At 42.8% G+C, this 17,222-nt stretch overlaps 1 protein-coding gene across 4 annotated transcripts in view; it reads right to left on the reverse strand.

Moving 5' to 3' along the window:
• Positions 1-17,222, reverse strand: part of FMNL2 (formin like 2) — a 307,239-nt gene that overhangs the window by 32,438 nt on the left and 257,579 nt on the right. For all 4 annotated transcript variants that reach the window (XM_035008025.1, XM_035008027.1, XM_035008026.1 and 1 more), the window contains exons 10-11: positions 6,060-6,134; positions 1,346-1,456 (exon numbers count right to left, since the gene is read on the reverse strand). In XM_035008025.1, the coding sequence (XP_034863916.1) occupies positions 1,346-1,456; positions 6,060-6,134 (186 nt within the window). The remainder of the gene's footprint in view (positions 1-1,345; positions 1,457-6,059; positions 6,135-17,222) is intronic.

Consider the following 17,222-nt stretch of genomic DNA (forward strand, 5'->3'; position numbering starts at 1 on the left):
GCAAAGCCTCGAAAGGAAAATAAAGCAGCAGCTAGGCAGGTTTTCTCACCAAGTACACGATGAGTAAGGGGCACGACCTGATGTGTTCCTCTCGCCATCGCTGCCTGGAGCCCGAAAGAGCTCCACACGACCATCACAAAACTGAACCCACTGAACCCACAACCCCATGAGCAATCTACACACCCAATGTGTGCTCAAATCCTGCCCCTCTCTGAGCAGGTAGGGAAAGAGCAGAGAGAAACCTTGATCTTAGAGCAGGAAAAGCCTTTCAATACCATATTCTGTCAAAGATATTAGTGATTATTGAAGTCAGAACACAATTCCAATGACTCTTTAATGGAAATCCATCATGCCTCTCCCTGAGTACAGTCCTGAGACAACATTAGGCCAGTCTCTCCAGGGGCAGCCTCGCCGGTATGATGAGCCAGGTCACGAGCTCAGACAGTAACCGATGCTATGACTTTGCCTCGCAATAACCTGCAATTCCCTGGCTTTCCCCCTAACGAAGCCGGGCAGCTGAACTCTGGAGAGGCCCAAGGGAAGCCCTTCTATTTTCTTCATGGCTAGAGATGAACTGGAAATTGAGGTTAACAATTCTTGCCCTCTCGCTAGTGGCCTTTCAAATTCAAGTGGACCACTGCTGCCCAGGAGGGAAAACAAAACCGCTCGAGAATCAAAGGACATGCGGGCATCCTGTGCACACACAGCCACTCGAGTCCATTTACGATTTTCACACCAACTTGCTATTTCCTAGGTGAAGAACTACAGGGAGCTGGCTGAGCACTTCTGCAGGGGAGCCAGAGAAAGAGCAACTTTAGACGGCCTGCTCCCAAGAACTTAAAAGTGGAACGACCAAAACCACCAAAGCATTAAACAGAATGTAACTGCTACACAAGGAAGTCTCTAGTGTCCATTTCCTCAGTATTTTTTTTTTTTTTTACACGCTCTAAGCATTTATTCATCACTCTTTAGCAGTCTTGGTTTGATGAGGTCCCCAGGGTAACCAAGAACGTGGATTGCCCAAGAGCCCGGACGAAGGGTGCAAGGAGACTTGACCCAGACAGAGCTCAAACACGGAGGAAACTGCAGCAAGGCCACAAGAGGGTGTCTGGCTCCAGTACTAAACGGCTGCAGGCAGAAGGCAGCCCGAGGTCCCAGGAGGTCGGCAAGAATCCAGTTTCTCTGGCCGATTGCATCACTCGGATAGGTTCCCTTTAACACCAGCGCTACAGTACGCGGCCACCCAGAGCCTCAAGCGTTCGTTAGTCATGGCGGAAGCTATCTTTGAAGGCAGGCAAAATAAATCAAGGCTTACACTGGAGCCAAAGGTCACGGCTCTACTTACATCCAAGTATTCATCCAGGCCTAACTTGGTAAATTCATACTGGAGGTGAACTCTGAAATTCATGTCTTCTACTGAATGCACTACGATATTAATAAACTGCATCGAGGCCACCTGCAATGAAATTGCCAGCGGGTTACATGGCTCCACACCGGTCTTCTCAGTTTAACGGCGGGCGCATGCTTTCAATGTCATACATCTAAACGCACTTACCCGTCTCCTTTTCCTTCATTTCTCTGGGTCTTCAAAAATACTTTATCATTTTTTTAAATTCAAAAGGCACAGAGATACCACAGTAAGATGCCACTCCTCATCCACTAGAATGACTATAATCAAAATCAAAGTGCGGCAAGGAGGTGGACAAAGTAGAACCCGCATCCACTTGGGATGTCCACATGTGCAGCCACTTTGAAATGTCAGGCAGTTCCACAAAATGTTAAAAAGTGAGTTACCAAAGAACCCGGCAATCCTGCTCCTCGGTACGTGCCCACAGGAAATGAAAATGCATGGCTGTATAGAAACTCCCATACGAGTGTTTACAAAAGCATTATTCACAACCAGAATGCAGGGGAAAAATCATCAATGTCCATCAACCGATGGGTTAAAATAATAAGCTATATCCGCACAATGGAATATTAAATGACAATAAAAAGGGATGAAGTACTGATGCATCTTACAGTGTGGGTGAACTTGAAAACATTATGCTACATGAAACACGTCAGTCCTAACAGACCATATAAATTATGATGCCATTCATATCAAATATCCAGAACAGGCATATCTGTGGAGATAGAAAGTAGATTAGAAGCTGCCTAAGACTGGGGATGGGAAAATGGGCAGTGACTACTAATGGGGATTCCTTCTGGGGTGACAAAGTGTTCTAAATTAGACCGCAGGGATGGCCGCACCACTCTGCAAATATGCAAAAATTATGTTCAATTGTCCACCTTCAGTGGACAATTACCTCTCAGTAAAACTTTTTAGGAAGTCTTATGGGTGTACAGAACAAACTGTGTAAGGTATTACAGATATATCATAGAAAATGGAACAATCTTAAAAAAAAAAAAAAAAAAAACATTTAAAAAATCACTTATCATCATACCACAGGATAATCACTTCTAAAATTTCACCGTGGGCCCCACTATACCAACAAGATCGTAGCAGGATCTCTGACCCAAGTTTCCATTTTTAACAATCAACCGGTTTCCATTCCACAAAAGCCTTGGATTTACTGCTTTCTCTCCACAACTGCATCAGTGGCCCTGAGACCTGCCACAGAGAAAACCAGTTCCTGGTTTGGTAAGGAACAAAACAAAGTTAGATCTGTTTTGCCTTTTTTTTTTTTTTTAAGACTTTATTTTTAAGTAATCTCTACCCGCAGCGTGGGGCCCAAACTCACAACCCTGAGATCAAGAGTTGCATGCTCTACCAACTGAGCCAGCCAAGTTCCCCTATTTTGTTTTTTTTGTTTTTTGTTTTTTTTTTTAAGATTTTCGTTATTTATTTGACAGAGAGAAACACAGCGAAAGAGGGAACACAAGCAGGGGGAGTGGGAGAGGGAGAAGCAGGCTTCCCGCCAAGCAGGGAGCCCGATGCGGGGCTCGATCCCAGAGCCCTGGGATCATTACCTCAGCCGAAGACAGACGCTTAACGACTGAGCCACCCAGGTGCCCTTATTTTGCTCTTAATAGTGACATTTATGGTGAAAATATCTTACTAATGTTTTCCCTCTATGGGCAAACACGGTCTCCGAAAGGAGGTAAAGTGAATGAGGGATCCAGATTCACATTTTCTCTGAAAACTGCCTTCCTCCTTTCTCCTCCAAACCCAGTTTATCTTTTTTTTTGTTTCTGTTGAGTTAAAGATTTTTTTTTTTTTTTTGACAGAGAGAGAAAGAGGGACAGCGAGAGAGGGAACACAAGCAGGGGGAGTGGGAGAGGGAGAAGCAGGCTTCCCGCTGAGCAGAGAGCGCAATGCGGGGCTCGATCCCACCTGGGATCACGACCTGAGCCGAAGGCAGACGCTTAACAACTGAGCCACCCAGGCGCCCCTGTTTCTGTTGACTTAGAGTCTCCTTTGAGTATAAGTCCTACACTGGAAGACAGGTCAACTCTCTACGTTACAAGGAGACTCTTTTGCAATTTACTAAAAAATGACTTCAGGTGCTGTGGTTAAATAGGCTAAAGATTTTGTCAGGCTTTTTTTGTTTGTTTAGTTGGGTTTTTTTGCTTTTGTCCACAAAAAAAATACAGAAAAAGGTCTTGTGTTAGGAAAATTTATGTTTTATGAGGAATAAGTTGTTCGGGAGGTTGTACAACTTAACTGCATTCCCAAGGACAGTTTTAAAAAACCCTCATTTTCTGGAGGAAAATATGGTTCAATTCCGGCAACTTTCCATTTCTCTTCTGAATATCTGTTGAGTTTTAAGATATGTCTGAGAGGCAACTATCTGCTAGGCAACAGAGGAATTGAGCAAAATACCTGCATACTAGCAGCTCCTAAATAAGCTTCCTCACTGCATGTAGATATAAATAAATGGCAAGAAATACACTGTCCCTTCTAAACAGTGCAGGCATTTTATTTTTATTTTTTAAAGATTTTATTTATTTATTTGACAGAGAGAGACACAACGAGAGCAGGAACACAAGCAGGGGGCGTGGCAGAGGGAGAAGCAGGCTTCCCGTGGAGCAAGGAGCCCGATGCGGGGCTCGATCCCAGGACCCTGGGACCATGACCTGAGCCGAAGGCAGACACTCAGCGACTGAGCCACCCAGGCATCCCCAGTGCAGGCATTTTAAAGGGCTTGATTATATAAATTTTAATTTCAGCAGAAACTCAAGTGGCAGGGAGATCCCCGAGGTCTGATAATGACTGAAGTGGGCCCCATGTAACACAGCCAGGAACAGTGCGGACCACCATTCCAGTGGCAAATTGGAAAGGGGATCTTCAGACTAAAAATAGGGGCAACTTGGCTCCAGAAGCTGATACTCTGCAAGCCCAGGGGTCTTGTGTTAGCTGAATTTTTAGTTTAAAAAAAGAGAGAAATCTGTTACTTTAGGCACCATTTCCAAATTTTTTATGGAGGGACATCACTGTCAGACTCAACTCACAAGGCTGTATGTTGGCTTCAGCGTGGGAGCCTCCAGTTTGCAACCTCAGCTTTCAGGGACAAAGAAGTTGCCCCTCTGAAGGCAGAGGAAAGAAACCAGTAAAGTGAGCCACGCATGGCTTCTTCACGTACTTATCATCCGTGCCAACACGGGCCTTCAAACACTCCAGAAATTCCTAACAAGAAAATTAAAAAGCCAATGTGAAAGCATTCGTTTCACATTATTTGTCTTTAAAAAAAAAAAAAAAAAAGGGGGGGCGCCTGGGTGGCTCAGTCGTTAAGCGTTTGCCTTCAGCTCAGGTCATGATCCCAGGGTCCTGGGATCGAGTCCCACATCGGGCTCCCTGCTCCGCGGGAAGCCTGCTTCTCCCTCTCCCACTCCCCCTGCTTGTGTTCCTGTTCTCGCTGTCTCTCTCTGTCATATAAATAAATAAAATCTTTTTTAAAAAAAAAAACAGCAAATAACAGGCTTTGATGGAACAGAAAAGCTTCTCTAGAAGGACTGCATCATTTTCACAGAATTTGGAAGGGGTTGAGGGCTAGGATGCATATAAAATTTAAGGACCCAGAAAAAATTTTCACATGAAAGGGTTAGAAATCTGCAAAGCTGTGTTTCATGGTTTACAGCCACTGAAGCAATTCAAACGAAAACTGTGCCTGGCACCCTAACACGCAGGTTTGAGCAGACTGGACAACATAAGAACTGAGCTGGGCACCTGCTCCAAGCTAGATGTGAGCTGAGAGATGAAGCCCCCGTGAGATCTCCTAGGCTCAGAAGTTGCCCGGGTCAACTGGATTGGGTCAGAGAAAGCCTGCAGATCTGGGTGCACTCATGGGTAGTCTGTCTCAGAAATGCTCTAGGGTAGATTTCCATCTTCAATCCAAGATTAAGATTAAAGTCTATGAATTCAGCAGTGCTCAAACTCCTTTTGCTGTTTGTCCCCAGAGAGGACAGCACTGCCGCTGAACCACACGTTCTTGCATGAGAACTACCGTGCTAAGGAGCTCTGCAGTATGATGATGCGCTCACAGTTACCAGAGCGGGAAGGAGATCATGAGTGGTGGAGTGGGGGGCGGGGGGTTGTGGGTGGAAATCACTGCTGTATAGTAATTTGGGGGATGCATACAGTCAATTCTACAAACCAATGCACTTTAGTCTTTGAGAATGTAGTCTGGAGAAAGCCACTGGCTGGGGTGTGCAAAAGACAAAATGGTCAAGATTCTTGGTTTCTACTTTCTTTACTGAAAACTATAACTGGCAATTGTAGGAATTTGTACCAGGAGTTAACATCCTTTCCCCAAATGCATGGCTTCACCCTTTATTCGCCTATAAATAATTAGGGCTTTGGGCCTTTATTATAAGCATGCACGTGAGGGATAAAACTGGAAATAAACACCAATTTCCCCTGTAAGGGAAAAATACAAAGTGTGAGGAACACTCTAGACTGAATCTATAGCATACTATACTCAATTTTCTGTCCTTTGTAACATTCATATGCATATACATACACACATATGTATAATATATAAATATAAATGCATTTAGGAAAAAAAGTGCAGAAACGGAGTTTGCCTTATTGAATGTAATATAGTACTGGAATAACTCACCATAAAATCTATGTTATTGTCTTCATTCCTGAAATGTTCCATCAACTTCTCAAAGCGCTGTTTTTCCCCACAAACCTGAAATACACATTTTCATCATGCATATGAAATTCCAAACATAGGCATTCTAAAATTAGATGTAGGAATTTTAGCAATAATAATTATTTCCAGAATATCTTTTTATTGCCTCTCTCAGACACTATTTACTTCTAAGTTGGTTAACTCATAAATACCAACTTGAGCCAGGCCCTTGGTTTCTTTTAAATGTTCCCTTAATATATTGAAATCTCTATCAAATGTGTTTCTCTTTTATTGGTTATCTTTGCAGTCCAACATTTGTTTAACCTGGATTCAGAATCCCAGGATGTTATGGTTTAAAAAAAAGAAAACAAAAACAACCACTTCCCCCCACCCCCTTTTCCTTTTTACAAAAGCACTTTTAAAACAGGCACGCTAAAAGATTTGGACAATTTAGTATTCAAATTCCTTGAAAGCAGATTGAAAACGTTCCTATTATATCTAAATCAAATTATTTTAGTGCATAAACCACAACACAGAAGTAGACACCAGAGCAGTAAAGATTCTACTACTATAGTGGACACTTGGGAAGCTCTATTAACCCATTCAAGGCAAGTAGAGAAATTTGCAGTGATTTATGAAGTAGCACCCCTGAGGCCTGAAACATTCACCTCAAATCAATGCTTTCATTGAACAGGTGAAAGAGGCAGATAAATTACCATGAACTCCAGGGCCCCCAAAGTATCTGGGTCTACACAGGAGTTTAAAAACACAGAGTCAAAGAAAAATTTCTAACAAATAACTCCTCTCTGGAGACTTATTCCCAAAATCAAAGGATAAACTTTAATTCTGCCAGTGACCTTGGCTACCTTTTTTTGGAACCTACTGGATTATTCCTTTTGCCTTCGGAAAGTATGTACCTGAACACCCATGAGCTACATATAATACAAGTAAGACACAGTCTCTGGTCTTATTTAACATTTTGACTTTAATCCAGGTTTCACATGCTTGACTCAATTTTCCAGTTCTATTTGTCATCTTAGCAATATATAGGATGATCCTGAGAATTCCCCTAAAATGACATTTCATAATGCTATAATACAGCCATTTAGTTCTGTCATGTTAAGTTATACATATTTATATATCTATATACGAAGAGAAAGATTCGAGAAGATAGCAATTTTGTCTGTTTTGTTCGCTACTCTATCTTTAGCATCTAGAACAACGCTTAGCATGTTGTAAGTTCCCAATAATAGCTGTTGAATTACACTGAAAAAGGACAAACGAGTAACTATGTAAAAATACACTTTAATGAAAGGATCAACGACCTTCCCACACTAACACGTTGATGAAAGAAGAACCATCAGCCCGGAGTAGACAGGCACCAGGATTAAGGCTTTCGTGATAGTTCCTGTGCCTCAACTGTGTGCTGGGAATGTTAAGCCTTCAGCTTCGGAGGGCCACCTAGATCTCAAAGCAGCTTAATTTTCTCAACAGACGCATATCACACTTCATTCTGATGACAACTCTCCATTTATACCTGCCTTAACAAAAAATAATTACCGAAAAAACAGTGCATGAACCCAGTCCAGAGGAAGAGAAGGAGCCTCCAAAGGAAGTGTTTAAAGTCAAGCTTTAAAAAAAAAAACACACATGTCCAATCCCACGAGAGAGAGCCTGATTCAATAGGACCAGGCAGGGCTGCATGACACGCACACGCACCATTTTAAAAGCACCACAGACCATTTCGATGCAACTTCACAAAGACAGAGAACCAGAGATTTAAAGGGATACTTTGTTCTGCCGCTGGCCTCAGCCAGCCCCTCTTGGAGAAGAAGCAACAAGTTCCTGGAAGAAAAAGGTCTGTTGGGGGCGGGGAGGTGAGGCATTACAAGCCCAGTTCCCTAGACTACGACATCAGCCACATCTTGTGCCTAGAGGCACAGAAGTCTCTAGCCTGCAAAAAGAGCCCAGTGGCTTAAAACTGCCAAGTCTGGATATGGAGAGGGTCAGAATCACAACCTGAATTTTAAGAGAAGCCCCAACATAAGCACTTGTTTCCCAGGGGAATGGTTTACTTCCATCTGTTCTGGAAGGTTGGCAGTGGCAGGAGAAAGGAAGAGAAGCCGTCCTGGATCTGCACACAGCTAGCAACTACCCGAAGCAGTGATTCACGTTCTGTTGAGCTGCCAGGCACCCAGTGAACTAGAAGCAGCAACAGGCATCACTGAACAGTGATGAGGAGTACAATTCCTAGGCAGGCAAAACCCTTCAAAAGAAAAAGAATGTCAAGTATCTGTAAAGTACCTGGTGCCCTCAATTTATGAATGAGACTGAAACCTAGACAGAGCGAACAACTGTAACTTGATGAAAGGTCAATCCAGAAGCTAGAGCCAGGTCCCCAGCTGCCAGCCTGGCTGATGTTCCTTCTCCAGCACAGCCTAGCAGGTGCAGATAAATGTAAGACAATAACTGAAAGCATTCCAGAATTATCTGAGACACCAACAGAGATGAAAAATGTTACTGTTAAAAACCACAATCATTACGCCGGGCATATACTTGATGTGCTTGCACCAGAATCTTCCACGGAACTTCTAAAAACGGCAGGTTCCTAGAGTCTAAATCAAGACATACTGAATGAGAATATCCACAGTGGAACTAGGAATCTGTGCTTTTAACAAGTACTCGTGGCTGCTGAACCAGCAGCTTAAATAAAATAGAGTCGCAGATTCAACCCCAACCTTTCTGACTACCAATTATAAACCAGATAACTAGATCATTAACTCTCCAACTCATTCAATCTCCAACTTAACAATAAATAAGGAGATACAGTTACCATAACTGGGTATCATGGGAATGCAGCAGGAATTGACCCACAGTCCCTGCAGAGGTACAATAAATACTAAGGTAACTCCCAAATAATCAGAGATTGTGTTCAAGGCATTAGAAAAAAGGCGATTTATATGGCTGAGGAAGGTGCATGTGGCAGTAAGAAAACAAAACTACTCATAGCCTGTTAATAAAAAAAGGCAGCATCAAATCTAGAACAAGCAATATTAGATGAATTTCATGCTGGGTAAAGATCCCAAAAATTACACACCACCCTGATAGACAGGGCTGAAATGGACATTAAGAAAAGCTTTGAGGGGCGCCTGGGTGGCTCAGTCGTTAAGCGTCTGCCTTCGGCTTAGATCATGGTCCCAGGATCCTGGGATCGAGCCCCGCATCGGGCTCCCTGTTCCGCGGGAGGCCTGCTTCTCCCTCTCCCACTCCCCCCTGCTTGTGTTCCTTCTCTCGCTTTGTCTCTCTCTGTCAAATAAATAAATAAAATCTTTAAAAAAAAAAAAAAAGAATGATCTGGCTGATCGCTCTCCTCACCCACTGTGAGCTCACCATGTCCCTCTCCCATCAGCTCACCATGTCCTGCTCTGTAAAGGTTTAAGCGGAAAGCTCTGTTGCCAATCTCAGCTAACGAGTTCAGGGTGGTATTTTCTGATACTGTTCCATAGGAACAGCAGGGACTCCAGAGGCCCCCCCTTTTATTTCTGCTGGAGGAAAGGAAGCATGCAAACCAGACTCACATTTGTTTCTACATTACTTTAGCAATCATTAAACAAGTATATACTGTAATCCCACAGGAAATGGCAAGATATGTTTGGGGGAGGCTGGTAAAGTTGTGTTCAGCATCAAAGGAAAGCAGTCTCAGCTCATACTGCTCACATCTGGACCACCCCACACACTTGGTTCAAATAGAACAATCATGGCTGAACGTGCCTCTTTTCTCCTTTGAAACTGACCTGGCTTCAGAAAATGGTGAGGATAAAAGGAACAAGACACCGACTCTCAGTGATGTGCAGAACCCACACATTGACTGGCCTTCGTGGGGATGCACTCAAGGACTTCACCAGAACAGATACAGGAGCCAGGAGCGTATCTGCGTGTGTATTATTGAATGTTATGTACTGCCGTGTATAACCTCCATCTGCCAACAAAGGCCAGACAGTACACGATCGGAAAACTTTCAAGTAAAAAAACTGTTCTGTGGCAACTGAAATAAGTCATTTCTTGCCTTTCATATAACCAATGGTGTTTCCCATTCCTCCACTAGCTTTAACACCAATTTCCTGGATCAGTGACAAGTAGCCACTGAAGTAGGTGGGGTAGGGAGCCAATTTAAGAAAATTCGGCCACAGGGCGCCTGGGTGGGTCAGTTGGTTAAGCGACTGCCTTCGGCTCAGGTCATGATCCCGGAGTCCCTGGATCGAGTCCCACATCAGGTTCCCCCTGCTCGGCAGGGAGTCTGTCTGCTTCTCCCTCTGACCCTCCCCCCTCTCATGTGCTCTCTCATTCTCTCTCAAATAAATAAAATCTTAAAAAAAAAAAAGAAAAGAAAAAGAAAAAAGAAGACAATTTGGCCACAGAAAGGCCAAGCAGAGTAGACTGCAGAGGAGGCTCTTGTGCATGGGAATACTCCAACTGGAACTAGGTTTCCACTACAAACAGCCAGGGCTGCCAGAAAATAAAAGTCTATGCTCCGAAAAACCATGTACTCTGCAGGAAACCTAAGAGGCATCTTCATTTATAAATCAGTGTTGTGTCAATAAATGCACTGGCCCCGATTAACACTGTATAAAGCAAAAACCCTCAGGCTGGGTTAGTAAACTGAAGACCACAGACTTCAGTTTACTAAACACCCACCCATCCCTGAGGTCCTGCCTGACGTCCACGCCCCTTTGCATCTTGAAGCTCTAACACTGATGGGGGTGAGGGGATATGAGGGCAGAAACAGGACCAAACAGGGCACCAGAAAACCTGCATCATAGGTCACAGCTCTGCCACTACCCTGCTGTGAGGCTGGACACCATGGTTGTCTCTGGAATCTCTGGACTTCCATTTTCACATCCATTAATTTAAGAGCCTTAGGTTATACTGCGTGTTTTCAAGGCTTCTTTTAGGAAGCCATAAGGGTTACAGAGGAACACTGGGGTGGGGGTGGGGTGGGGGCGTCCAGAGGTGGGGAGCTTGGCAGGGAAAGGAAAAACACAAATAAGAAAAGGATCTTGGGACTTCTGTCCTCATTTATCCAACTCTGCTTTAACTGAGTTGCCTGGTAAGATTTCATTGAAAAAAATTTCATTGAAGGTTTTCATTGCTAATAAAAGTTTGGGGGAAAAGAAAAACCCTCACTTAATATCTTGAAGTTCTAAAATTCTAATCTAGGCATGGCAATATAACATGATATTCCCAAACTGACCAGCCTGAAAGCTCGACACAAACCAAATGTAGAGAGAGGCACTTGGCTACACAAGCCCTGTGTCCGTCCGTCCATCCATCCATCCGTAAGGGCCAAAGCACTATCTCACAGCATCTGGCTCCCTGGTGCTGATTGAGCAGATCAACCCTGCTCTGCCCAGATAAAAACGGGCCACACCCAGGACAAGCGAGCTACATTTCCACTTCAAGGAGAACTGAAGCAAAAGCACAACTCCTGCCAAAAAACAACTCAACTCTGTTCTCCCACATCTGTGAAAGACATTTCTGAACAGTGTCCCAAACCATTTGGATAAATCTGGGGCCCTGGATGCAAAACAGGCAGTGGCTTACAGTGTCTCTGAGGGTGAGCAGGGGTGAGGGGATGATTTCCCTCAAGGCTCATAGTGGAGAAAAGATGGTTTTACGAAAGCCTGTAATAACAAGTATTCTTGCTAGCCAGATGCTGAAATGAACAACAGACGGCCGGCCTTCAGCCACCTCTCTGTCCCCTTTCAAGGTCAATGACTGTCTTTGGCTTCCCCAGCAACAGCTCCCAGGGCACCTCACAACATCTGCAGCCAGACTGAGGCCTGAATCTTATGAGGTAGCTATAAAATATGCTCCTGGGTTAGTTATATAAAAATTAAAGGCCCCTTGCTTAAGTGTTTCCTTCTTGCCCTGTTGCCGGGTGCCTGCCTCAATACTTTCTTTTTTTCTTCTCACAATAGGCCCCTGTGATCCGCAGGGCTCCTTGCAGGAAGGCACCGTTTTCGAGAGCCACAGTCTATTATGACTGATTAGACGACCCTTCGGGGCTGGGTGGTGGGGGGGGGTTGCTGCCTGGGAACAAAAGTTCCATTTTCTTCTCAGGGCCGCATGAAGTAAACAGTTATTTCATAGTTACTCCTAGGTGAAGAGCATTTTTTTTACCTTCCACTGGGAGCACCAGCCACCTGAGGATTATCTGACGCCATGACAGCCTGGCCAAAAAAACACTTTGCTGGGGCGCTGTGTGCTTGCAGGGGTCTGTGCTCTCGTTCTCCTAAGGTAACTAGATGTTTCATCCACTGACACCACACAGCTGCCGGGACAGAAGCAGGACCTACTGTTGGCTCTCCTGTCTCCCGGGATTTAAGGGCGGAAATGTTCACTGAATTGAAACATTCGGAAACTCAACGACCTTATCTCTCACTCCACTGAAAACGACTGAAAGCTAAACAACTGAATGTATTCTACAATCTTTTCAACCTTCCTTCCTCATAAATTAATAAAACATTTCTATCAATGCTGAACTGGTAAATAATCTGATTATGAGCCAGAGGTTTCATCCACATCATGCTAATCACCCTTGTGAAAGCTTCAGTTGCTTTTCCAGATGTTTCCAAATATCCAGATGTTTTGGCACCAACCACACAAAACAGCCAGATGACTCTTTTACTTTTCATGTATATATTTTGCTGCACTAAGAATCCTGACATAGAAGCAAAGGGCTAATTAAAAATCCCCAAAGAGTAACTCATTGAAACGCCACACCTTAAATGAGAAATGCATTTTTAATCACTCCCCTAAAAAAAAAGATGACCTTCACTAAATTCGAGAGAGTAAGGCTCCACAATGTAATTCGTCATAAATGACATCTTTCAGAAATATTCCTAATGTCTGATTTGACTCTTTCTGGCTTCAATGCAAGACACATCTCTTGGTCATCAGTAAGAACTCATACGGATTCTTTCAAGGCTTCTGTTCCTAGAGGAAGACCAAAATACACTGCAATTCGAAAGAGACTGGTACGTAAATAGCTATCTGAGGACTAAGTGAGGAGTCAAGGCCTCCAGTCATCTCTGGGATGACTTACCCATCAGACCCCTCAGAAGCAGAAGGCCTAACACTGTATTTTATTCATTTCTCCTCACTGATTCATCCTTTGAGCATACCCAATTTGGTCAAGCCAGGCAAGGGAGGGGACACAGTGACACATCTGTAGTGGTCATCATGTGTTCGCTGAATTGTAGCAACAACACATGATAGGAGTTGTTTAAATCCTGTGGCATTTTCACCACAGACCTTGGGCCCTGCTCAGGAGACAGATGTCAATCCATGCTCTCTTCATGCCTGAATCACAAGTCAAATTAAGTCTAACAAAGATGTGCTATGAATTCAGAGCCCCTGAAGACAAGGACTCTTTGTTGGCTACATCAAAGACCTCAGTCCACAAGCAGGCAAATGCCTGAGGTTTGTCCACTGCTCCCTCCTCCGCTCATTCTACATCTTCACTTTCTTCTGTGCTCTGCCCCAGGCCTGGGTCTTCATCAGGAAGATCTTACTCTCGGCGACCTGGAACCACTTCCACCCAGCCCAGCAAGACAGCAGACAGGGTATTTGGGAAGCAGTGCTTAAAACATGGTTCTTCAACACCAAGGGTCTCTGAGGCTCTTTCACAGATTCTACAAGGTGAAAACTATTTTTATCATGACACTAAGGTGTTACTTGCCTTTTTCACAGAGTAGACGTTCGCACTGGTAGTACAAAAGCAATAGTGGGTGAAGAAAACCACTGCCACTTAGGCATGACTCAAGGCAGTGGCACCAAGTATTCCACCAAGTGAAAGCCAGTTTCACTTAAGGATAACCTTGAGGAAAGGGCATATCTGATAAAGACTTGGTACTCAAAAGATATAAAACACTGATACAACTCAACAGCCAAAAAACATATAATCCAATTAAAAGTGGGCAGAAGACATGAACAGACATTTCTTCAAACAAGACATCCAGATGGCCAACAGACACATGAGAAGATGCTCAACATCACTCATCATCAGGGAAACGCAAATCAAAACCACAAGGAGATTTCACTTCACACCTGTCAGAATAGCGAAAACCAAAAACACAAGAAACAACAAGTGTTGTCAAAGATTTGCAGAAAAAGGAACCCTCATGCACTGTTGGTGGAAAGGCAAACTGGGGCAGCCACTGTGGAAAACAGTATGGAGAGCTCTCAAAAAATTAAAAATCGAATTACCATATACCTAGTAATCCCATTACTGGGTACTCACCAAAAAAATACAAAAACACAAATCCAAAGGGATACATGCACCCCTATGTTTATTGCAGCATTATTTACAATAGCCAAATTGTGGAAGCAGCCAAATTGTGGCAAGAAAAAGATGTGGGTGTGGGTGTGTGGGTGTAATGGATTATTATTCATACATAACAAAAAGAAAGAAATCTTGCCATTTGCAACAACATGGATAGAATTCAAGACTATTATGCTAAGCAAAATAAGTCAGAGAGGGACAAATACCATATGATTTCACTCATAATGGGGAATTTAAGAAACAAAACAAGCAAAGGAAAAAAAGAGAGAGAGAAACCAAGAAACAGACCCTTAACTATAGAGAACACACTGATGGTTACCAGAGGGGAGGTAGATGGAGGGATGGGTGAAAAAGGTGTTGGGAATTAAGAGTACACATACTGTGATGAGCACAGAGTAATGTATGGAATTGTTGCATCACTATATTGTACATCTGAAACTATTATAACACTCCATGTTAGCTATACTGCAATTAATATTAAAGTTAATTTAAAAAACCTTGATGTCATAAAAAGTATTAATTTTATTCAATCTTACCAATGAATATACACCTTTTTAATATTCTCTATGATGAAACGGGAAGCCTGCATAAAGCACTTTTGCTGCTTATTAAAATATGGGTACCTTGAGGAAAAGCACTTCTAGGATTATTCTAGTTGCAAGATGACCTAGCCATTTTTTTTGTTCTTATTTGAAAAGAATAACAAACCACAGTTATTCAGACTTAAAAACTTGGCAGTAATTTTCTTTAAAATGGATGAAGGAAACTGACAGTATTTGTTTCCAATGATAAAAATTGAGCTTTCAAGAAAAAAATGAGAATTTTGGAAAATTTGTATTCACCATGAGTTTGACAGCTTTTCCAATATTTAAAGATTTTTCAATGAAATTGGTGGTGATAATAATGTGATTTTTTAAAAATATTGCATGATGAAATGTGTCAATTTTCAGAAGATCCAGATAATTCAGTGAATTGATATTTTCCAACTGACTGCCGCATACTGTTATAAAACTATGCATTCATTCAAGGTACAAGACAGGCAAATAAATTTTAAATTAACAGAGTACCAGAAGTTCATTAATACAGTTTCAGGTTCTACTTTGCAAATAACCTTTCAGAAGCTACTACCTGTCCAGTGTCTGTGTAGTTTCAAAAAAGAATATCCACTGTTACCTAAACATGCTATTAAAATACTTTATTTTCCATCTGTGTATTTGTGTGGGGCTGGATTTTCTTCAATTACTTCCATCAAAACAACACAAGTGGGGCGCCTGGGTGGCTCAGTTGGTTAAGCGACTGCCTTCGGCTCAGGTCATGATCCGGGAGTCCTGGGATCGAGTCCCGCATCAGGCTCCCTGCTTGGCAGGGAGTCTGCTTCTCCCTCTGACCCTCCTCCCTCTCATGCTCTCTGTCTCTCATTCTCTCTGTCTCAAATAAATAAATAAAATCTTTAAAAAAAAAAAAAAAAAAACACAAGTGACTGAATTCAGAGGCAGATATGAGCATGCAACTATCTACTATTAAGCTAGACTTTAAAAGATGCATTGAGATACCACCTTACACCAGTTAGAATGGCAAAAATGGACAGGGAAAGAAACAACAAATGTTGGAGAGGTTGTAGAGAAAGGGGAACCCTCTTACACTGTTGATGGGAATGCAAGGTGGTTCAGCCACTTTGGGAAACAGTGTGGAGGTTCCTCAAAAAATTAAAAACAGAGCTACCCTATGACCCAGCAATTGCACTCCTGGGTATTTACCCCAAAGACACAGATGTGGTGAAAAGAAGGGCCATATGCACCCCAATGTTCATAGCAGCAATGTCCGCAATAGCCAAACTGTGGAAAGAGCCGAGATGCCCTTCAACAGATGAATGGATAAAGAAGATGTGGTCCATATATACCATGGAATATTACTCAGCCATCAGAAAGGATGAATACCCAACTTTTACATCAACATGGATGGGACTGGAGGAGATTATGCTAAGTGAAATAAGTCAAGCAGAGAAAGTCAATTATCATATGGTTTCACTTATTTGTGGAACATAAGGAATAGCATGAAGGACATTAGGAGAAGGAAGGGAAAAATGAAGCGGGGGGAATCAGAAGGGGAGACGAGCCATGAGAGACTATGGACTCTGAGAAACAAACTGAAGGTTTTAGAAGAGATGGGTGGGGGGATGGGTTAGCCCAGTGATGGGTATGAAGGAGGGCACGTACTGCATGGAGCACTGGGTGTTATACGAAAACAATGGATTGTGGATCACCACATCAAAAGCTAATGATGTATTGTATGGTGACTAACATAATAAAATTTTTTAAAAAATAAAAGATGCATAAAAATATGAAGTAGTGCCACTATTATGGAGGGAACGGTGTCTCCACAACATCCATGTATCAAAGCCTTACCCTCAATTCAAATGTATTTGGAAATAGGGCTTTTAAGGTTAGTAAGGTTAAATGAGGTGCTAAGGATGAACCCCTAATCCAATGACATCGATGGCCTTAGAAGAGAAAGCGAGACATCTGCACACACATACACACATACCCCTAGGAAAGACCATCTGAGGATACAGCAAGAAAGCAGCCATCTGCAAGCAAGACAAGGACCTCCGCCAGAACCCAACCATGCCTGCATGGGGACTTTCAGCCTCTAACTGTGAGGAAATAAATTTCTGTTGTTTAAGCCGTTCACTGTATGGTATTTTGTTATGGGAGCCCAAGATGACTAAAAGAGCCACTACACTTCACTGATTTTAAGTTTTGAGAAAAAATGTTTTTTTATAGAAAAAGTTAACACTAACA

This window comes from Mirounga leonina, unplaced genomic scaffold (genome assembly GCF_011800145.1).
Source record: "Mirounga leonina isolate KUSES-001 unplaced genomic scaffold, KU_Mleo_1.0 Mir_151, whole genome shotgun sequence".
NCBI classification, from domain to species: Eukaryota; Metazoa; Chordata; class Mammalia; order Carnivora; family Phocidae; genus Mirounga; species Mirounga leonina.